A 23,127-nucleotide genomic window follows, 5' to 3' on the forward strand; every position below is an offset into this window, starting at 1 on the left:
CAGTGCTGAGTCCCATGGCTTAATTCTTATCTTAGAATTTTTGTCCTATGCTCAGTCCTGATGGCCAGAAAAAAAGGTAGACAAATTAATGCCATCATGCCATAGTATATCACCACTTGCCTGCCATCATAGGTCAGGACCATATGATGAAACCTGGCTAGAAGCACCACTGAAGTGGGTTAGACAAGACACTGCAACAATTACCTGTTCCTGCCTCCATCAGTCCCATACTAGCACCATCACGTGAAGCTCTTCTTCAGACATCCTGCCATCTCAGAGAATTTGGGCAGAAAGCAGAGACACTGCCTACTTGGTAGTCGCGCCTTGCATGTAAAACTGATCTCTTGGGTTTCTCATCTTTTAGAGCAGGGTGGGCTAAGTCTGCCTCTCCATATGTTGCTGGACTTCAACTTCCAGCAATTCTCACCATTAGCCAACATTCCCTCTAATTTTCCACCAGCACTGAGCAGAAACCCTACCCCACGCACAAAAAATTCTGGCTATAGCAGGAACCAAATGAGTGGTGACACTAACTGTAAGTGCGCTGCACCAATATAGCGCTGTGCAGCTGCACAACTTTGAGAGAATGTTGCTATTGGCTCTATAACCTGATGGGAGTTGTAGTCCAACAACACCAGGAGTGTGAACTTTGTTCCTTCTTATTCAAAGTGTTATATGAAAGACTTACTCCTCCTGCCTTCCGAGGCTACTGGCCTAAATTTAAAAAGAGCCAGATAATACCACAATTTCTTGGCACTTTTTTTCTTAGGGAAAAAAAAGGTTGTTCAGAGATTCCAGTGAAAATTATGAGAGGAGCATGGTAACCTTTTTAGAAAGCACATAAACAATGAAGGTGACCCACAGTTATGTGGATCTACAATGCTTTTCAACCATGTAATATTCAACCACATAACTTTCTCCCAAATGTCTTACGTTTCTGTAATCGTATCTCTTGAGGGTAAGGAAAAAAGAATATCAGTTCTTAAATACAAGCGTAAACTGTTATAACAGGTGCCAGTGATATTTCTTGCCCTGATTTTTATCTTCCTTTCATTCAAACACGGGAGAAAGAGTAACCAAACCCCACCATCAAAGGCTGGGGTCAAAGACATGGCAGCAAAGGCGTGTGTGTTTTATTTTGTAACTTGAGGCTGTGGATCAGGTTGTACGCCACACATTCTTCCTCAGACAGCCATAAATCTTGAAGGAGACCGCATGGCGATTTGGAAACTGAAGATAAACATGGCAGGCCTTTTTTATTGGGTCCAAACAAAGGTCGCTTCGTCTTGGCCAGAGGTCCGACTTCCTTCACTTTGGCTACAACTACAGGGGAAGCCACCGGTCCAGGTGTGTCACGTGTGGGTCCTTGCATAGAGGCAGCTACAGGAATGGCCGTTCTCTTGGCATGGCTGCCTTGAGCGGGAGCTGCAGAAAGATGGGAGTGAGCAGGATCCACTGGAACAAAGGCATGGCTGCAGGTTACCTCTGACTGTCCAGAACAACAGCCTGCTGTCTCGGTGGGTGCCACCTGCTCCATAATCAAATCAAAATGTAAATGGGAGGGAGGGAAATACTGGCTCTTTGGTTAATGATTGCTGGGAAAGAAACCCCCCATCCCAGAACTCTGTCTCTCCCTGATTTCCCCACACACACACACACACACACCAGGCATCACTTCAAAGCTTAGCCAAGCATGATGGAAGGGATATTATGACTCAGGAAATTCATGACCGCCAGCCAGCCCCACCACCTCACCCCTCTTCTCTGCCTTCCTCACTTCAAAGGGAGAGAGAGAGGGGGGGAAGATAAAACAAGGGCAAGAATGACCTTGGGCGCCTGAGGAAATGTTCCTGCTGCCCACAAATCTAGAAGGAAGATAAGAGATGAAGGCGGACCACCTCTACTCCCTCCCTTCCCCAAGGCAGGAAATTGAATCGGGTTGCTAGCTCAAATGGAGGACCAGAGAAATTGGCATTTCCTATCCTCCAGCATCTTTTTATACATCTTTGGGGTCCTTATCTTCCTCGCTACAAGAAGAGCAGGGTGTTTTGTTCCCAAGTGATTTATTAGCCAAGGCAAAATAAACCCTATCAGGTGATAAGGGGACACGGCAGAAGAAAAGACAATGAAGAGCATTTCCCTACAGGGTATTTAAACCAAAGCTGTATATGGGAAGGAGGTAGGCTTAACAGTTTTGGAACACAAACATACAGGACCAGCGACTCAGGAGAGATCCTGCTGAGAGACTTGTCCACGGAGGACATCACCCAGACTGGAGAGCATCCATGTACTCTTTTCGTGGAATGATCATAATTCCTGCTCCTGCTTTCACACCATTTAGGAATGGAGTGAAAGCAAAGCAAAAAAGCGAAGTGTGCAGTGTATATACTGCCCCATAGTACTTAAAGCACTCTCTGGGCAGTTTTTTTTGTTGTTTAGTCATTAAGTTGTGTCCAACTCTTTGTGACCCCATGGACCAGAGCATGCCAGGCCCTCCTATCTTCCACTGCCTCCTGGAGTTGTGTCAAATTCATGCTGGTAGCTTTGGTGACACTGTCCAAACATTTCATCCCCTGTCCTCTGTCGTCCCCTTCTCCTCTTGCCTTCACACTTTCCCAACATCAGGGTCTTTTCCAGGGAGTTTTTTCTTCTCATCGTATGGCCAAAGTATTGGAGCCTCAGCTTCAGGATCTGTCCTTCCAATGAGCACTCAGGGTTGATTTTCTTCAGAATGGATAGGTTTCTTCTCCTTGCAGTCCAGGGGACTCTCAAGAGTCTCTTCCAGCACCACAATTCAAAAGCATCAGTTCTTCAGCAGTTAGCTTTCTTTATGGTCCAGCTCCCAATTCCATACATCGCTACTGGAAAATCATAGCTTTGACTATGTGGACTTTTGTCGGCAAGTTGATGCCTCTGCTTTTTAAGATGCTGTCAAGATTTGTCATCGCTTTCCTCCCAAGAAGCAGGTGTCTTTTAAGGCCCGTTTACAATCCAATTATGCAGGCTACACATTGACCCCTCCTCCCAGTGAGCAGGGTATTCAGTGTACTGGCCTTGGAAGGATGGAAGGCGGAGTCAACCTTGAGGTGACTACTTCTGCCTGTCGGGACTGGACCCAGGTTGTGAGGAGAGTCTTACCTGCAGTACTGCAGCTTAACCATTGAGTCACAAGGCTCCCTGAAGACACACCTTTTTTAATTTAACTTTTAAAACTGCTTTTATTGTTGTTGCTGTTATTTATACATCTGAAGAGGTGGGCTAGAGTCCACCAAAGTTATGCCGAATAATATTTGGTAGTTTCTAAATTGTCACAAGACCTCTGGGGTGGCGGGTGGGGGGAAGAGAAAGAGAAACCACATGGTCCTTGTATGTAATCTGATGGGAAAGCAGGTGATATTAAATCGCAAACAGAAACCAGCTTTTGACCTCTACAGGCTGGGCATCACTTCGCTGTGGATGGTGCCGAAAAAACATAAAAGCTACAAAAAAAATCATGATTAGATGTCCATGGCAAGGTCCCTTTGTCAAAAGTGATTCAATATGGGAGTGGCAGACTCCAGGCAGGAGCGTAGGTTTCAAATTCCACCCCAGTGGTGTTGATTAGATTATTCCTCCCAAATGCCAGTCAGGACTCTGCAGTTTTTGCTGTAACAGACGAATAAAACTATGCCCCATGAAATGTACTATGGTGATGATTTTAATGGTTTTTATTGTTTCTAGTTTTCTCTCAACAGACCTGAGTGCCATCTTTGCCAGAAAAAAAATATATAATATGATAATAATAAAAAGAACAATGAACACAAACCTTCATATTATAGGAATTTGTTATAAACATGGCTTAAGCATAGAAACCGTCTTCACCAAGAAACCTGTAGGATTTCAGAAGACAATTTTTGCAGGAGGAAGAAACTTGTAAAGTTAGAGAATGACAGGTTGGGGACTTAAAATGAATGAGAAGCAGTTTAAGACTTTTTATTTCTCTCTTCCTCAATGGGCATAAAGATCACAGAAACTGTAACAGGAGGGTGGGTGGGAGATGAGTATACTAGAACACAATGTGGTGGAAGTAGAAAGATTGAGACATCTGGCATTTTGCAAACAAGCACCCAAATCTACACCATCTAGATTTCCACAGACAGCGTCAAGGCATCTCTAAGACTCCTTGAGAGAGTGAGGGGAGAGAAAGAGAAGTAGCAAACACTGATCACTGGCTGAGTCCCAATATTTCTTTCCTCAGCACCCCTTCCTCAGCACCTCAGCACTGCTATAACCAGTCACTGTGGTTAGAAGCTAGAGCTATTAGTCATATAACAACATCTTTTCCTCTTCTCTCCTTGTATCGGTGTTTTCTTTTTTATGGAGAGCCTAGGGAGGAACATATTATGTTTTGAAGACACCCTGTCGGTATCTTTAGATGCCTCTGATCAAAAATAGCTAGCAAATCTTCAGGAACATTCAGATTCAGTTTGCTTTGGCTCAAGCATCTCCTGAGTCCATCCAAATCACGGTGCGACTATGTAGCAGGGGAAATATGGTTTGATCCACTGTTTATCAAATCCGGTTTCCTCAGGTGAATTGCTGTAGCCATTCGAATGACCATTTGCAGGAGTCTGCAGGGCAGAAGCAGACATGGGTCTCCAACAGAAAAACCTGCTTTTGGGTGCTAACAAGGTGCTAACCGGCAATTTCCACCTCTCTCTTTTTGTTTATTTAGTTCTTTTAAGTGCCCTAGTAAAAATCTGTTTCAGCCCCTGAAATTGTGTGAAGACTGGGGTGCCTATTGGGCGGAACCGACATCCTTGTGAGCAACTGTTTGAATTGATTCAGGTAGTCACACTGGCAAAACGTGGTTAAAATTGATGACAACCTGATCAACACAAATTTAAACCAGCAGTACCGGCTGAAGAAAGAGAAGACTTCCTCTGCACTGATCTTTACCTCATGTTTCAATTCAAATTCACCTGTGACCAACCTTTATTTTATTTATTTATTTATTTATTTCTATCCCGCCGATCTAGACCAAGGTCTAACTCTGGGTGGTTAACCTGATGTAAATTGTGGGGTAAATGGTTAATGTAGTCATCCAATTAGTCTTCAAAATCTGCCCTAGTTGGTTCTGAACTGTCTGCATCTGAAACCACACATCTCTAGTTTTTTTCCCTCCTTTTTTGGGTATTAGTTGTTTTATATTTAGAAATTTGGTCCCTTCTGAGTGATGTTTTATTAGATTATTATTGCTGTTTTATAAAATGTTTATATTATGTTGTTATGATTTGTTAGCCATCCAGAGTAGTGGCCTGGGTGAGCAGGGTAAAATTTAATAAAATAAAAGAAATAAGATATCTTTCAGCTGAAAACAGGAAAATGCTTATGGATTGGTACACTACTTGTGGATTTCCCACACATCTGGCTGGTCACGATGGGAACAAAATGCTGGACTAGACAGGGCTCTTATTTGTTTCAATACAGCTCTTATCTTAAACACTCCAAATACAGTAAATGAATATATGTAGAGCAATGATTTGTGGAAAATGGGGGTTTTGATCATGAATCTGAATGAAGAAAAAGAGGTGGTGGCATCAGGCAGGTGTTCTGGGAGACATTTTTGAGAATCAGTGTAGGGTTGCCCTAGAACATGCCGAGAAAATCAAATCTGCAAACCATTCATTGAATCCAGGCAGATACAAATCTGGCAACACTTTTATAATTTTCCAGTTCCCCCACAGTTGAGAAGTCAGGCAAACTCTTAGTTATCTGCTTGTGAAATTAGAACTTTTGTTTTATCTGAATGCAGCATCTCCACTGGTAGTGTCAAACAACCAGAAGAACATATAATGGATGATACCACCATGATGAGGGCCATATACACCACCTTGAGCACCTTTAAGGAAAGGTGGACTATTCCATCCATCCATCCATCCATCCATCCATCCATCCATCCATCCATCCATCCATCCATCCATCCATCCATCCATCCATCCATCCATCCATCCATCCATCCATCCACAGTTTGCAAGCAGATCTCTGCTTTGTAGATTCTATTTTATGAGTTTCTTCTCTGGATAGATAGATAAGGTTTCTTCTCTGGATAGATACATAAGAGACATAAGTCTCCCTTTGTAGACTTGTACAGTTGTGCCCCGCTGGACGATTACCCCACTCTACGACGAATCCGCTTAACGTTGAAGTTTTTGCAATCGCTTTTACAATCGCAAAACGATGGATTAAATGGGATTTTTTTCGTTTCACGATGATCGGGAACCGATTTTCGCTTTACGACGATCAGCAAACAGCTGATTGACGGGTTTCAAAATGGCCACCGGTGGAAGAAAATGCCTCCCCCGCTGTTTTTAGGACTGATTTTTTGCTTAACAGGCACTAGAAAATGGTCACAGTATGGAGGATCTTCACTGGACGAGCAGGTATTCAGCCCATTGGAACGCACTGAATGGTTTTCAATGCGTTTCAATGGGTTTTTTTGAATTTTATTTGACAGCGATTTCTCTGGAACGAATTTACGTTGTCAAGCAAGGCACCACTGTATTTTAATTGTCAGATACTGTGTAATGCTTGTATCGTGTCATTAGGTGTCACTATAGAGGAGCACCAAGAGACAAATGGCAAAATTGGCTGTCAGGGTCATACTAATGCGGCCCCCAAAACAGCCACTGTCTTCTCTGTCTGTCATAGGACAGGACACGATATTTTGAGTTATTTACATGCAAATAAAAAACTACTAATGAAAACCCAGAAAAGAAAAATGTGTGCTGGAGAGTGTGATCCAAATGGTAGGAAAAAGTCTCAACCTATGTAAGTTTCTGATCCATGTAGTGAATAAATAATAATCGTGCAAATTCACAATCAGGCACAATCAGGTTGTATCCTAGAATATAGAGACTTCTTCAAACATCAAGATATAAATGTGAAAATTGTAGGAGACACTGACTATTGCCCATTAAACACAACGGTGTGCAGCTTTTACAAAAATAATATTAAAAAAATGGTTTGTTTCAAATTTGCAGTTGAAAATATTTAGTCGCTAAAACTGCAATTCCATCCAGATTTACCAGAAATGAATCTCGTACAATTTTTAAAATAAATGTGCCAGGATGACTCTGCTGGTCTAGCTATCCCACATACACTTGCTTTAAAAAAAAAAAGGTGAAAATAAAATATTTTTTAAACATCTGCATAACTACAGTCAACTGATTCTTCTTGACAGCCAATGGCTTATGGGATCCACCAGGCTTCTCTGTAGACTACAAATGGTAGCTCTCCCTCCAAGTGGCATGCACAAAACTGACCCAGCCCTCTCCACTCTCCCAGCATGCAGAAATGTTATGAGATGAAATGAATACTTACAGAATGGGCCAACTGGAACAAAGAGAACATATGAAAAAACAAACAAAAAAATAAGGAAAAAGTATGAGATGAGTTGAAACAAATTAATCTGCCATGAATGTTTAAAGTGTCAATAAGAAAGGAGCTCCAGAATTAGAGCAGATGAGGAGGAACAGAGAGCAAATCTGAATGGATCTATTTTTCAAACATAGACAAATATTCAGTAAGGCTTTTAGAGCCTTCCTCCTCCTTGAAGAATTTCTGAAAAGGAAGATCTCCCTATAAATACTATGAAATCTTTCCACTGGGGGCTAGGGTTTAAGCTAATACTGAGAAAGGAGACATACGAATTTTATTTTTCTGCAGTTGGGCCAGGGATTTTATTGCATTTCCAAAAAATATAAATCAATTTTATGGTTTTGGTTTTTATGCAATGGTGGCCTGCTTAGATCCACTGGGATGGTGTAAAGGAAAAAGCGAGGCTGAATATATTAGCAGTACATAAATAGAATAGCTCTAGAGCCGATCCATCGGCAGCTACGTACCACCTTCCATCAATGAGGAAAACACACAGAACACAATGCATTTTGCACTGCAGTGTGTCGTTTCAGGAACTGAACCTTACAACCTTGGCCAGCTCTTGTTCCTCCCATACTCCTCTGTGGGGGAAAAAAAACCTACTGAAAATTTGGCAAACCAAGCTCTTGGAAGCAAGATTCATTACTAGAAGACTTCCTGCACTGCCTCATTTAAAAATTATTTTTTAAAAAAATCAGAAACAATCTTTCAATTACTTCCAGCTTCAGCCGCATGGGAGGGGGGGATGTGGCCCACGGATGATCCCAAGGAGGAGGAATGTTGGGATCACTTTTGGGGGTCAAAATCCCCTTAGTTCCTGCAGTCCTATTGACCTCGGGGTAGATCTGACCTCTCAGCATCGTTGACAACATAACGAGGTCCAAGGACACTCCCCTCTGCCAGCTTGCATTTTCTTTTCTCCCCACACCACAACTGCTCCCTTCTAGCAATGAAATGTTGCAAGCTACTGCGTTATACTTACCATGGACGCTGAGGGATCCCGAAGCCTCTGATTTGCCCACACTGTTCTCAGCCACACAAGTGTAGGTGCCCTCGTCCTCCGCGCTCACCCGACTGATGCGCAGACTGTTATCATTCTGAACCTCTGATCTTAGATGGAAGGGAAAATAAATATGTCACCAGTGTGCCTGGCTCTGAATGAACTAGCCAACCTGACTATCCTAGACCATAGTGTGTTTTGAGTTGGAACTCAAACATTATTTTGCCCAGTTTCACACCCCTTCAATGTAAGACCTTGCAAGGTACAGGCTTATAGATCCATCCAGGAGGAGGGTCTGGGCTTTGGATGTCCAACCCGTGTGCTCTTCCACTGAGCAATGGCCTCTTCCTGATGAGAAACTGGAAAAGTACATTGGAGAACCCCAAAGTTCTCCAGTCAGCCTTGGCCTAGAGGCCATCCAGGTGTTTTAATCCACAAAAACATTTGCCCCCCCAAGCGCTGCGTTGGGCTCTCCCAAGGCAAAGCCAGCAACAAGCCACAATGAATGTGTTTTAGAAAGCTAAATCCACAAGATCATCCTAATTGCACGCATTTCTGAGCGCCATCAGCAGCACTTGAAAAAAAAAAAAAAACATCACCCATGCCACGTTAAACATACAGTGGTGCCTCGCAAGACGAATGCCTCGCGGGACTAAAAACCCGCAAGGCAAATGTTTTTTGTGATCACTATGGTGCCTTGCAAGATGGCTTCTTCTATGGCCGTGCTTCGCAAGACGATTTCCCCCCCAAGACTAATGCCTTGCAAGACAAAAAAAAAAAAAAAAAAAAGAAAAAGAAAATCATTCATCTTGCAAGGTTCCCATAGGAATGCATTGCAATGCATTCCTATGGGAAACCGCTTTTCGCAAGATGATTTTTTTTCACAAGACAGCGCTACTCGTGGAACGAATGACATTCGTCTTGCGCGGCACCACTGTATTAACACTTTTAAGCACCTTTTTAGGGTCAATGATGCAAGCAACTGAATATTTTTCCTCACACGTTAGGGGATGGGTCCCCTATTGATGACCCCATATGGGGGAAAAAAACCCCACACAACCCTTTATTTTCATATGGGAAAACTGTGGGGAGGAAGGGTGAATATGGCTGTCTTTAACTGCATAGAAACCTGTGTAATCGCCTGTGATGGCATTTATCATCAGCCCCATTCTGACTGATGCCTCATTGTTGCAGGAATTAAACAGAAATCAAGACAAAGATGTTGAGAACCATTTCCCATTTCACCGAACTGCTCAGCTGACCTTTCCGGCCTCTACGGCATTGCAGAACCACCAGCCATGGCTGGAGACTCAAATCTCATTCCTGCCATTATCGTTATTGCCTGTAATTTCCCTAATTCTCCAAAAGTGCAAAGTACTTGATGGCACTTATTTCACAGTTAGGGAAGAACCGTGAAGGATATCCTTTAGGGGCCAACCCATTTAGTCACACATCGCTCAGAAAAGATGCGCCAAGCTTTTGATCCTGGGACTGGAGGGCTTTGACTTACCTCCCTTGGGGAAGCTCGCCTTCCTCCTTCCGCCAACGGGATGTAGGGACGGGGTCTCCTTGCACTTCACAGTAGAAGTTCACAGTGTCCTCAGCAAGCACTACCTGGTTTATGGGCCTCTTGATGAAAGTTGGTCGCTCTACCAGGATGAGAAATAAGTTTGGACAGAGAGGGCCAGGGTAGGCTTCACACTAATATCTGCTACCTTCTATTTATTTTACCCTAAAAAACCCCAGCCTGACCTTAGTCTTTCCTTGGAGCTTTAGAAATATTATAGTTTGCCATTGTAGTTCCAAAACAATAGCTACTTCTACAGCTTCACATTAAAAAAATATATATTTTATTAGATTTCTACACCGCCCATCTAGACCAAAGGTCTACTCTGGGTGGCAAAAAGTAATTATGTGCTCTTGTTTTTTAAAAAACTAACTAGTTACTTTTAGTTACTTTGAAAAAAGGAACTCCAAATATAACATAATACAGGTCAAAGCACACGCTCTCTCTATCTACCTTGTCATGGCTTCAAAACCCACAGGGCATGAGGCAGCAACATGAACCATAGCATGAGTCTGCCCTTGAACCATGTGGTTTCCTTCCTCCACCACCATTTAGTTACTATAGAAGTATTTCCATTGTAAAAAAAGTGGCATTATTTTTCATTAAGTTACAATCATAATGTCATGTTATTATTCCTTTGTTTTCAGAAAGAAGCGATTTATTGTAAATTACTCAGTATTTGTAACCAGTTACTTCCAAGCTAGTCCCTCCCATCATATTCTATCAAATTGTAGCTACCCAGCAGAATCCCACCACTACGTACCAAAGACCACCAGTTCTGCAGGCTCGCTGTCCCGTTCACCCACCATGTTGGTGGCCACACAGATGTACATGCCAGCGTCACTTTTGCGAGTGTTGGACATCATCAGCTTACCACCTCGGATCTATAGTGAAAGGCCCAGAGAAAAATCTTGCTTAAAAGTATTTACACATCTACTCACACCTCTCTTTGGGTGACCACCAATTTTCTATGGAGTGTCCTTGGAAGCAGTGGTTGGAGAAGGTGGTGCTCTAAGTCAGTGGTCCCCAACCTTGGGCCTCCAGATGTTCTTGGAGTACAACTCCCAGAAGCCTTCACCACCACCTCTGCTGGCCAGTGTTTCTGGGAGTTGAAGTCCAAGAACATCTGGAGGCTCAAGGTTGGGGACCACTGCTCTAAATAACCTCAAGAGACTAAGTGATCTTCCCTGAAATCCACTGATCACTGTCACTGAAATGGCACTGTGATCCTTGACCTGAAAACTGCTCTCTAGGGAGAGAGAAACTATGTCTCAGGGTCTAAGCCCTGCCCATATAAATTGCCAGTGTGGGGTGCTTATTTTAACACTGGGGGTCCTAAAGCTTCAATCTACCCTGGCAGACAGAATGGTCACTTTAAGTGGGATTGCTTCAGTTAAAATGGCCCGATCTGGTGCGATCAGGAATGCCAACCATGACATTATGGTCTCAGGGTGCGATCTGGACTGCTTGTGGAGTGATCTGATGTGATCTGTTTCTAGAGATCATATCATGCAGCGGGAAGTTTGCCCTGGCCTGACCCCAATCCATGTCCAGGTTAGATCTTTTTTGTCCATCTGTAGGGCTTTTATTTTTGGGGGGATGGGCTGGGATTGCTTCAGTTAAAATGGCCCGATCTGGTGCGATCAGGAATGCACCTTGCAACCGTCGGATCACACCCCAAGTCCCTAACCCAGCCCAGCCTGTAGAATCAGTAAATCACTTCTAATGCTCCTGACTGTTCCAGCAGTTGCGGAGAGAACCATTCTGGAAAAAATATTATTCATCAACATTGACATGGAAATGTTTCTGCTAGGAGGAGGCACGATGTTGCCCCTGGTTTCAAAGATCAGAGGCTCTGTTAAGCCCTTTCCAGACTTTGCATGCTCATGTGTAAAGCTAAATCTGTGGTGGAGATGTGGGTCTACAGGTAAGTCCCTCCCTTTGAACATCCCATCCCCTGGAAGCGTGCATTGCACAATGAGCACAAAAGTATGAAGACTCTGTATGTGCATTTTATTGACTGTACTTACAGAGTCCTCTCTAGATTTTCATTCTCAACACTTGTAAGTCTCTATCACTGCTGGAAGTAGATCTGGGGACATTTAGGATGGGGAGCACTCATTCCCATAGTCCTCATCCTGAATGTTCTCCTCCATGAGTTCATCAGAACGCCTGAAGTGGGATTTTGTCTCACCGTAATGCGCTCATCCTTGTCACTGATGCGGATGTTGTTCTTCTTCCAGGAAATGGTCGGCTCTGGGTGTCCCCTCGGGGGAATGCACTCCATCACAGCTGGCTCACCGGCAGCCACGACCACATCGCTGGGAGCCTGGCGGAAGTCATCTCTTAAGACTGCAGAAGAAAGGAAAATCATATGAGGATGCCCTTGAAGCAGGCAAAAAGAAGCTGTAGAGAAGTCAGATGGGGACTGCAGAACAGAAGGAGATTCTACTGTGCAGCTGCTTGGCTTGGTTTTGCAATCCTACATGAAGCGTACAGTTTCGCTTACTCTGAAAAACGATATGGTTGCTCCAGGGTGGACATTGGAGTAATTTGCCCCAGGCCTCCCATGTTGTAATTCCTGTTCCAGATACACTGTTGTGGGACTGTGCATTTTGCCCAGGGTTACACAGGCTGGCTCTTCTCCTGGGGCACACTGTGAAAAATTGAACTCCCAACCCCGATATTTAATTCACTGAGCTATCTAGCCTAAGATGACACTAACTCTCCACATGTAATTCTGAAATAATGGGACCTGGTCAAAAGGAAGTGAATATTTTTATACAATTGTGTGTGACACATAAAAGATACTAACTAAGGCTTTACATTTACAGAACTGGTGTGCATTTGGTTTGGTAAAACATTACAGAATTATTTCTTCTTCTTTGGTGAAACTTAAGTGGACTGTAAAATGTATCCTTGAGTGGCTAGAAGGGAGGGAAGGACCTGCTTCTTTGTTAGGCTGCAGCCCAATTATAATAGAATATAAACAAACAACAGATAAAATATTTTATTTATGTCTAGACAGGAAAAGGGATTACATTGATCAGGCAGGCTTACGGAAGGCCCAGTTCAAGTAGCTCCAATAACTAAGTTTGCCATAAGGAGAGAAGGAACAGGGAAAGTTCTAAGGGCAGTATTGTAAAAGAAAACTCCGTGGCACTGAGGAAAAGAATGAGTGGCTGAGCACCTCGGATTATCAGGCAGAGAGTCACTGGAGAGTAGCCTTCCATGGCAATGACCACTAGGAAAGGTGTAAAAGGGACGAGAGGCTAGATTGTAAGGGGAAAGTGTTCCTGAGTGAGTAGTGGAAAAGGTGAACAACAGGCCACAGGCAAAAAACTTGTGAGACGGAGCCTAGGAAGCATGGAATAAGTTCTCCCTGGAGAATTCTGGAGGAGTCCCTCAGGGGAAGCACAACTTGATCCCTATGCAAGAAAAATTATTTGAAAAATACAGCGTGCAAAAGGTCAACAAACTCTACCCAGCCACAAGGCCTGGTGATCACTACACACAAAAGACCAGCTAACGACACCCATTAATCACAGTGACAGATACTCTCTCCTGCTTATCACAACAATACACCCACAACAAAAACACACTGATCACCATAATCACCCATCTCCTGAAAAGGATAAAAGCTGATCTCACAGCCATAAATATTCAACTCCCAAACAAACTGCACCAGAGCACAGAGTGCTGTCCTCTGAAGAGGCTGGCCACAGAGACTGGCGAAACATCAGGAAGAACAACCTTCAGAACACAGCCAAAGAGCCCGAAAAACCCACAACTATTTGAAGCACATCTGTCTGCGTGATCCAAGGGCAAGGAGGAGCTGCTTCAGTAATTCTCACACGTGCCTCTCCCAGCTGTGTACACACATCTGTGGGTATTTGTAGGGGCAGCAGCACCTCCCTCCCTTTCATACCTCCCTTCCCCGGGCCTCATAAACTCTCTGAGTGATGTGCAACATTTATTGTGGATGATAGCGACTAAAAGTGCTTGTCACACAGGGGGCAATATATCTTAGGGTTGACTGTGCGTGTCTTGCTATAATTTCCAGAAAGGTGAGGGTTGGCATTTCCATATTTCACCAAGCTTCTCATCCCTCACTACCGAAATGAGAACCAGGAAAAGTTATTAACATAACAACAGGTGGCAAAGTAGAAGCGCCACACGAAACAGAACTGTGTGCCTGGGACTAGAATAGTAGGAGTCTCACTATCCCTTCCCGTCACACTCTGGGTTGTTTTTGTTGTTGGGACCTGACAGGGATACTCTGAAGCAGAGTTTAGAAAGTTCTTTGCCATGCTGAGTAGGGAAGTCTGGGAACTGTAGTCCAAAAAGGATTTTTCCAAGCTCCATTGTGAAGACCCCTTCAAGTAACATAATACTTAACTAAGATAACAAGCATCTCAGGAAATGAACTTTTTTTTAAAAATCCAGGCAAATCAAAGATCATGGCTGCCGGTTTTACAAGCCTAGACAATATTCCAAGCCTAGAACTGCAAGACATCTTCTCTATCAAATGAGAGACTTGCTGTTCCTAATAAATGACCCATTTGCTTTGTGCCTAGCGCACAGGGCTTAGCATTTTGCAGCTCCTTTCCCCTCGTTTCCTCTCTCGTCTCTGGCCCTAGCTTTAAGGGCAGCAGGAACTTGCGACTCCTACGCAGGAAACGGCACCCAGCCTTGACAGCTGCTCCCTCTGCTATCTGGCGGCATATGCCCTGATGGGGCCAGCCTTGACATACGGTCTGGAGGGATGTAGACCCACTTCCAAGCAATATGGCTCACCTTTGCCAAGTGAAACATGCCAGTTTCCAATACTAGCATTATCTCTTTGGACACGGACTGCCAATGTGCACACACACACACACACACACACACACACACACACACTGCAGCTATCTCAAGAAGCCAACTGCATCTTTTGCCCCTGTAAAACGTAATCTCCCAGCTAGTCCACAGGTGATGTTCTGGCTCACAGATGCAGCAAAGGAAGGAGGCCAGGCGGGTTGATGAAGCTTCCCAAGTCTATTCTTCACCTCTCCAGGTATGACTTGCGAAAGGACTGCTCCAAAAATGTGGAAAGCCAAAGTTAGGCAGTGTACGAGACCCATGTGGGAATCCCGTGGCCGTTTTTGCAGCCCCTTCTTCCCTTCCCAGACTCTTTCAGACACCACCAGAAACCCCATCACTGCTCTTGGAAGTCTCAAGAAATGCTGATTCTCTCTCTCTCTCTCTCTCTCTCTCTCTCTCTCTCTCTCTCTCTCTCAAAGTACTGCACTGGCTATGCCTTTTCAAAAAAAATTCCTACAATCTGAGAGAGATAAGAAGTGGACAAGATGTTGCAGCTCTCAGGGGCAAAAACTGAGCTCCTGCAACAGAGAACTCTTTGCATGGCTTTGCATAAATTTCCAAGAGGGTAAGCGATCTCAGTCTGTTGCAGTAAAATAATGAAACAATTTGTGGCACCTTAACAATGATTATCCTTTATTTGATACAAGCTTTTGTGGACTAAGCCGACTTCTTTAGAGGCATGGCTACTCTCCATGCACCTGAACAAGACTTTGGCTCATTTTGTATAAGCAGCTGGTTTGACTAGCGGGTGCCTGAAAAGGCCCCTGTCTTGCAGAGTCTTGAAGAAAGCGGGTCCCCCACAGGAGTCAGACTTTTGTCTCTGCAGAGATACTTTTCACAGCAACAGCCCTTCAAAGGAAGAACATAGACAGCCCATGGTCCAAGAAGGGGACTGCATCGTATCCTGCACCCTCTCTGCTCAGACCAGATGGTGCCCCGATGCTGGTGTAAGCTGGGGAATCTGGGAAGTTCCTGTATACAGTTCTCTTTTGAGGTTATCATTTCTAGGCCCAATGAAATGATAGCATTTCTAGTGATCCTCTGTCTAGGTATGGAGAAGAGTTCATTGAATTCAAAATTTCCCTATTACAATATCCATTTTCACACCTCTTAAGACTGGCAGCACACATTTTATTTTAGAAATCCATATATCTCTGATGTTGCACTTCATGTGAGTAGCGAGAGGTGGGTAAGCACCACTAATGACTACACACTCAAGAACTCATAGTCTTGAAAAAAGGCATGCAAATGCACTTTATATATTGGGGCAGGGGGAGGAATGTATTAAAATTGTCTGTATTTATACACAAAGTATGCACACGTTTCTGTCAGTGAAAAGATAAATGACTTGCCACCTGAACTGGGACAGGATGAGAATGCTGGTGAAATTTGGGGGGGGGGGGGATAAGACTTTTCAGATCCCTAAATCTCTGTTCAAGAGGTGATTCTAAAATCCAGTTTCATCCATTGGTTATCATTTGGTGTGGTATTAGGAGATGTGGGGGTGGTTGATTTTTTAATTAAAACAATCAGGATTAGGAGTATTAGCATCTCATAAGAACTGTCACCAAAGCAGGAGCCGAAGGAAATGGGAAGGCTATTTCCCCGGAACCCCAACTTGCAGGTCTCCCCCAGCCACTAGGCCGATTTCCCCAAGAAGTCCCTTAAAAGTCACACTGATCCTGTTTCCTGTTTCCTCTTGTGCCTCCAGAGCGCCGCTGGATTATTAAAGATCTCCCTAACTGGCCACCTCTTAGGCTGCCTCCTGTATTTACCGCTGGAAAACTAATTACCTTTCCTCTCAGTTGCTCCCTAATCAGCCGCTGTTCACCCAAATAATTCAGCATTTTATAACCATTACCGAGGAATGTCAGGTTTTTATTGCCCAACTGCCTGTCAGAAGCTATTTATGGCACCGGGGAGATGTCGCTGGCTTGTAAAATGCACCTAGGCAGTTGCTGCTGGTGCTGAAAGAGTGGCAGTGGGGGCAACAACAACAACAACAATTCATTGAGCTTGACTTTATGATCCTAGAGAGTTGGCCTCTTTTATTCTGAACACTTGATAGAGCCTCCAGTCCTGAGGCACTGTAGGAAATGCATCCTTTGAAAACCCAAGAAAGGCCATCTATTTCTTTTCCTATCTTTCAGCTGAAGTGAAGGGCATGCTTGCTCAGGCAGGGCTAAAGGCCGAGTCACAAAGTTACAGGTTTCACAGGACACAAAATTAAGGATACAATTCTGGCCGTTCTTAGGACCTTGCTAGGGGAGCCCCATGTCCTGGTGGTTCTGGTGGCCAATGTAACGCAGCATCAAGGGTGGTTCTACCACCAGACAGAAGAAAGCAATCACCACAAGTAGCAGACATCAGGGACAAGCGTCATAACCTTCCACCTTTAAGTATGGTATAGAACCCTGTCTTGTTGACTATCAAAACCAAGGTAAAGGTAAAGGTTCCCCTTGACAATTTTTGTCCACTCGTGTCCGACTCTAGGGGGCGGTGCTCATCCCCGTTTCCAAGCCATAGAGCCAGCGTTTGTCCGAAGACAGTTTCCGTTGTCACAGGGCCAGCGCGACTTAGACACGGAATGCTGTTTACCTTCCCACCGAGGCGGTACCTATTTATCTACTCACATTTACATGCTTTCGAACTGCTAGGTTGGCAAGGATCTGGGACAAAGCAATGGGAGCTCACTCTGTCGTGTGGATTCGATCTTACAACTGCTGGTCTTCTGACCCTGCAGCACACAAAGGCTTCTGCGGTTTAGCCTGCAGCACCACCACGTCCCTCCAATCAAACCCAAATTCAGCTGCTAATCCTGTTGGATTCTGTACAAAGATCGCCATCTTTGCCTCCAGCACCTGAACGTCTGTGGTACTGTACTGGATGCCACTTTTACCTGCAGTGCATAGCTAGATGTTTCAAGGTCTACCATCCACATAGATGTAAATTAGCTCACATCCCTAAAATTAAGCTAACAAGACCTGCTATGTAAGGTCCTCATGTCCATTCCCTTTCCCTCATAGTTAATATCCTTCATCAGCCATCCTTGCTGGCTGAGCACGCTGTTCTTGTCCCCACGACAATTCCTTTATTGGGACTACAGCTACCTGAATCCCCCCACCATCCTGCCTTTTCTTTTAACTATGCTGGTTGGGGGATTCTGGTAGCTGTAGTCCCAATAAAGGAATCGCTTCCTGGCAATCTTGATGTGTCTTTCTATATTTATTTTCTCCTGTCAACCATAAAGGGACTGATAACCAAATTAGGGATGGAGAATTTGTCAAGCTTTTGCTGGACTCCATGTCCCATCATGCCCAGGCAACATGGTCATTGTTGTGGGTTGATACGTATTGTACTCTAGTACAGATGGAGGGCTATAGTTTCTCAATCATTAAGCAAGATGCAAAATGATAATTCTTATTTCATCCTAATTTCATTGTTTTGATAGTGTGTGTGTGGAACTGTCAGGCTCTTGATCAGTTTCTTCACAACTCATCAACACTTTGACAAAAAAACAAAACCAAACCCAATGGAAAAAAAAACCCTTGAGTGCAAATGGGTGCTTAGCAGGCATTAACAGCGTGTCAATAAGCCATTTAACTTCCAGCCAAGTAATACACCATAAATATTCATACCTAAGAGTAATATACTGAAATAATCTTGCCCGTAATGAGCAATAAAATGCAGATATATTGCTTATTAAATATTTATGTCCGCAACATAAGAGTGTTACCAAAGTGGCCGCCTTTGGAGAGTGTTGGGCATCGGAAAGCTATAAAATGTAAAGGAAGCCACGTTCAACACAGGGAAAGAAACACACTTGCTCTGCTGGTGCCGACTGGCCATTCCGAGGTCATATTCTGGTAGCTGTAGTCCCAATGCGCTTTACGTGGGGCTGCCTTTGAAGACGGTCTGGCGACTGCAACTGGTCCAGAAGCTGCGCAGCTGGTGAGTGGTGCAGTCGCCAGGGAACATATCAAGCCGATTCTGTATAAGTTGCATTGGCTACCAGTTGCTGTCCGGGCCCAATTCAAAGTGCTTGTTTTGACATATAAAGCCCTAAACGGCTTGGGCCCTGGATACCTGAAGGACCGCCTCCTTCCATATGAGCCTACCCGGCAGTTAAGCTCTATCCAGGGGTCCCTTTTGAAAGAGCCGTCCTCAAGGAGGTAAGAGGGATGGCTTGTAAACAAAGGGCCTTTTCGGCAGCTGCCCCCAGACTACGGAATGCCATTCTAATTGAGATTCATCTGGCGCCGACGCTGATGACATTTTGGCGTCAGGTCAAAACCTTCCTGTTCCAGAAGGCTTTTAATTGAAATAACATTAACTGTGGGTCCTGATGGCAATTTTAATTGTATTTTAATTGTATTTTATTTGTATTTTTATCCTTTTATCTTTTATTGTATTGAATTTTAATTGTTGTGAGCCGCCCAGAGACCTCTGGGTAGAGTGGGCGGCATAGAAATTAAATAAATAAATAAATAAAATATTCTGGCGAAAGCTACCCGAGCCACAAAAACATGCCGTGACCCTTGTCACTGTGATAGCTCAGTTGAAGAACAAGAAGCTGGGGGAAATGTTCCTCAAGAAGCATCTCCTTGTCAGTGACGTAGTGGAGCGTGGGCTTGAAGGGTCAAAGCCCCAGGACTTTTTTAATAGCAGGGAGTATGACAACATCTACCAGCTCCCTCAGGTTTTGAGCATACAGTAGCTGAAATCCACACAAGAACTGTGAGGAAAAAACGTTGTTGCAAGCTATCTCTGTTTTAATGCAAACGGGTATTTTGGCTTGAATGGGCATTTAAGAGCCATTGGTTTAACAAAATACCTTCTCCTGAATTGCTGACACGGATAAATCCAACTACCTGAATTTTCTGTCTCTCCTTTATGGCAGAACAGCCTATGGAGCCTGCCATGATGAACAAGTTTACCAGTGTACCACCAGTCCATGTACAGCAGTGAGTACTGGTTCTGACCACCATATTGGGTTCTGCCCGCCACTTATTTTCCTCCCAGCATTCCCATGCTCACAGGGACAGACGTCTCTGTACCAGAAGGTTGTTCAATGTGGAGAAAAGTTTAAGTGGGGCCCATATTTGTATCACTATTTATCAAGGTCAGGAATGTGTGCCTTGTTTTAGAATAAAATAATGTCTCTGGTTCTGGTTTAAAACCAGCTGCATGCTCCCTAGAAGCTTGTTTAAGAGCAAAACAGGAAAGTATTTTTTTATACTACCATCATAACGCTGTCGTATTTCAGCAGCACACACTGATGTGTATCCCCTAGTAAATTCAGCAGACAAGGGAACCGGCTGCCACATTAGCTGCAGTTGCCCACATCTTGGGTAAGATTGTGCTACTGAATACATGAAACGGTCTTATACTGAACCAAAACAGTGGATCTTCTAGTCTGCCATGGCAGAGTAGACTATCAGTTCTCCAGCATCCTTTCCAGAGCCTGGAAAATTTACTACTCCATGTATCAAAAACATAACAGTTCTAGGCTCCTGGTCTTTGCCCCAAACTGTTTTCTACTCCTTTGGACTAGAGACAGAACTCCAGACAGTGCAAATTTTCAAAATCCATCCTTTTTCTAGGCTGCAACTTCCAGAAATTCACAGGATTAGACACAATCTCATTTGTTCACTTTTAGCCCTCTGCCTCCACTGTCAAAATCACCTTCTATTCTGTACGATAAATAGTTGAAAGCCCTCTTTCTTTGAGTTTTGATTTTGGGAACAGATTCTTGTTCATATTCTTGGATTTGGCCTACCTGGTCTGTCTTGCCGTCTTGTCTCCCTGAATAACTAACTGCAAAGACTTTTTTTGGGCAAAGGGGTGGAAAGGGAGAATAGGGACAGCTGTACAGTGAACCCTCGACTTACAGACGGCTCGACTTACAGACTTTTCGGGTTACAGACTTCTCTGGCTGCAAAATTTAGGTTCAACTTGCAGCCAGAGAATTGACCTACAGACCGAAAAAAAAAACCTAAAATGCAACAAAAATAGAATAAAAACTGCCAGTTATGGGATCAATCTGTTTTCAATGAATTGTAGGTCAATGGAGATTCGAGCTACAGACTTTTCGACCTGCAGCCACCGTTCCAATACAGATTAATTCCGTAAGTAGAGGGTCCACTGTAAGTCTCCAGAGATTTCTGCAGCAAGCAATTCCAGCAAAGTCTTTTTTATACCCAAAATTATTTTCCTGCACCCGGCAAGCAAGGAAGGTATTCTGTCACACCCTCATTAAGAAGAGGATAGTGGCATATGTTGTTATGCACATTAGCAAAATGGCAGAAATAATGCTTTTGTGCAAATAATGCTCGGACACAGGTAATACAAATTGCACACTGTAACAATGGCTGCTGCTTTGTTGCATGGACTTTTAAGAATGAGAAATATTAGATTTTAAAAAGATCTTTTAAAACTCTCAGCCAATTGTTTTGCTTTGACTCTCAAAGAGAACAGACACTAGTTTTACACACACAGTGGGCACAAATGACAGAGACCTTGGTGAGGAAAATACATGTTAAGAGAAACCTTAACCTTCATGGGGGGGAAATAGCATTCCTTTCACTTTTACAGTACTTGGAGACAAGCAATCTCATGGGGCTTGTATATTCCTTATTAAGGTATTTTGCCCAGTAGAGATAGCCTAGATCAAGAAGAAAGGAATTTAGCATGTATTCTTCATACCTTGGTTGTAACACAACTTGCATCCACCCCAGCCTGGATGAGTGGTTCTCGATATGGCTTCTTCAGTTCCACACCCCTCCCATAATCAGTCCCTGCTACCACTCTAGTCTGGGGATGATGTGCACTGTGTTACAACACATCTGGAAGGGAAGAAGTTAATGACATCTGTTCCATCTGCTCCTCTTCTGACTTCTAACGCTCTGATTTTCTCAACCACTCCAATTACTGTACATCTTATAGTCCATCTACCTTACGCTGCAGCATTTTAAATTACAGTTACTGCATGCCACTCTTCCAGATGGGCACTCCCCTGCTATTTTGGGATTGGGGTGGATGTACGGAGTTTGAAGGGAACCTAAACCAGGAAAAAGTTAAAAATACATTCCTGATCAATTGTCTGTCTGTCTGTCCGTCCTGCCTCTCTCTCTCTCTCTCTCTCTGTGTGTGTGTGTGTGTGTGTGTTCAAAACTGTGATTCATCCCTGTCACCTCAGCAGTGTGGTCTACTGCCCTTTCCCAGGACTGGCTAGTCCATGCTCTTTTATACAGTACTGTACTTAGGACCAACCTTTAAGCCAATGTTTTGAAGGTACAATATTCTGATTTTACAACCAGGAATAATCACCGCTCCCCGGTTCAGAACTTGGAAATTTGTCTCCTTCTCCCTCTCCCTCTCCCTGCACTGTGCTTTTTAGAGTGCTTCAACCCCAACCATGCTGGCTTGAGGATTCTGGGAGTTATAGTCTTAAAATATGTCCAACTTCAGTTCTCCTTTTTGTTTACAAAGGGTCTAGTTATTTCCATACATTTCCATAGAAATGTCCATAGATATCTAGGGAAATCTATAAATTCAGGATGGATTCAGGAACAGCAGGGGAGGTTTCCAAACAGTTACTCCTTGGTTTTTTGGGTGTTTTTTTTAAAAGAAAGGGTTAATGGTTTACCTAGTGCCAGTGAATGATCTGCTCTATAATTAGATCTCTGCTGGAAATTTTTCTAAATATAGCAGACAGGCGCTGAGTACAGTTCTCTTGCTTTCCAAACATAATTAATAAGTATAGGAAGATGCAATTAGCTGGCAGTAACCCAGATAATCTAGATCAATGGCTGACAAATCCTTAATGAAGTGTTAAATTGGGTCTGTCTCCCTATAGCACAAGTCCCCGGAAGGCTGTTTCAAGTGATGGATTTTTGTGCCTTTCCTGTCCCAGACTGGGATGAGATTATTCAAGGAAACAGATGATGCTGGGGTAGAGCTCAACACAAGGAAAACAGCAGAGAGTCCTTCTCAAAATACTGGGCTTATTCATGCAAGTCAACCAAAGTCACTTGGGTGTACAGTGGTGCCTCGCTTAGCAAGTGCTCCGTTTAGCGACGAAATCGCTTTGCGACTAACTTTTTGGGACCGCTTTTGCGATCGCTTTACGATGTTCCCTGTGGGGTATTTTCACTTTGCGATGACTGATCATCGCGAAGCGACCATTTTCGCACAGCTGATCGGTGGTTTCAAAATGGCCGCCGGGAAAAAACATGGCCGCTCACTGTTTTCTGGGACGGATTCCTCACTTAACAGG

At 43.8% G+C, this 23,127-nt stretch overlaps 1 protein-coding gene across 4 annotated transcripts in view; it reads right to left on the reverse strand.

Moving 5' to 3' along the window:
* The window catches only part of ROBO3 (roundabout guidance receptor 3), a 349,278-nt gene that overhangs the window by 55,709 nt on the left and 270,442 nt on the right, over positions 1–23,127 (reverse strand). For 3 of the 4 annotated variants that reach the window (XM_072978837.2, XM_072978839.2, XM_072978840.2), the window contains exons 3-7: positions 12,181–12,338; positions 10,750–10,870; positions 9,930–10,068; positions 8,402–8,529; positions 7,363–7,374 (exon numbers count right to left, since the gene is read on the reverse strand). In XM_072978837.2, coding sequence (XP_072834938.2) covers positions 7,363–7,374; positions 8,402–8,529; positions 9,930–10,068; positions 10,750–10,870; positions 12,181–12,338 — 558 coding nt within the window. The remainder of the gene's footprint in view (positions 1–7,362; positions 7,375–8,401; positions 8,530–9,929; positions 10,069–10,749; positions 10,871–12,180; positions 12,339–23,127) is intronic. The other variant, XM_072978838.2, reaches the window with a different exon arrangement.

Source organism: Pogona vitticeps, chromosome 8 (assembly GCF_051106095.1).
Source record: "Pogona vitticeps strain Pit_001003342236 chromosome 8, PviZW2.1, whole genome shotgun sequence".
NCBI classification, from domain to species: Eukaryota; Metazoa; Chordata; class Lepidosauria; order Squamata; family Agamidae; genus Pogona; species Pogona vitticeps.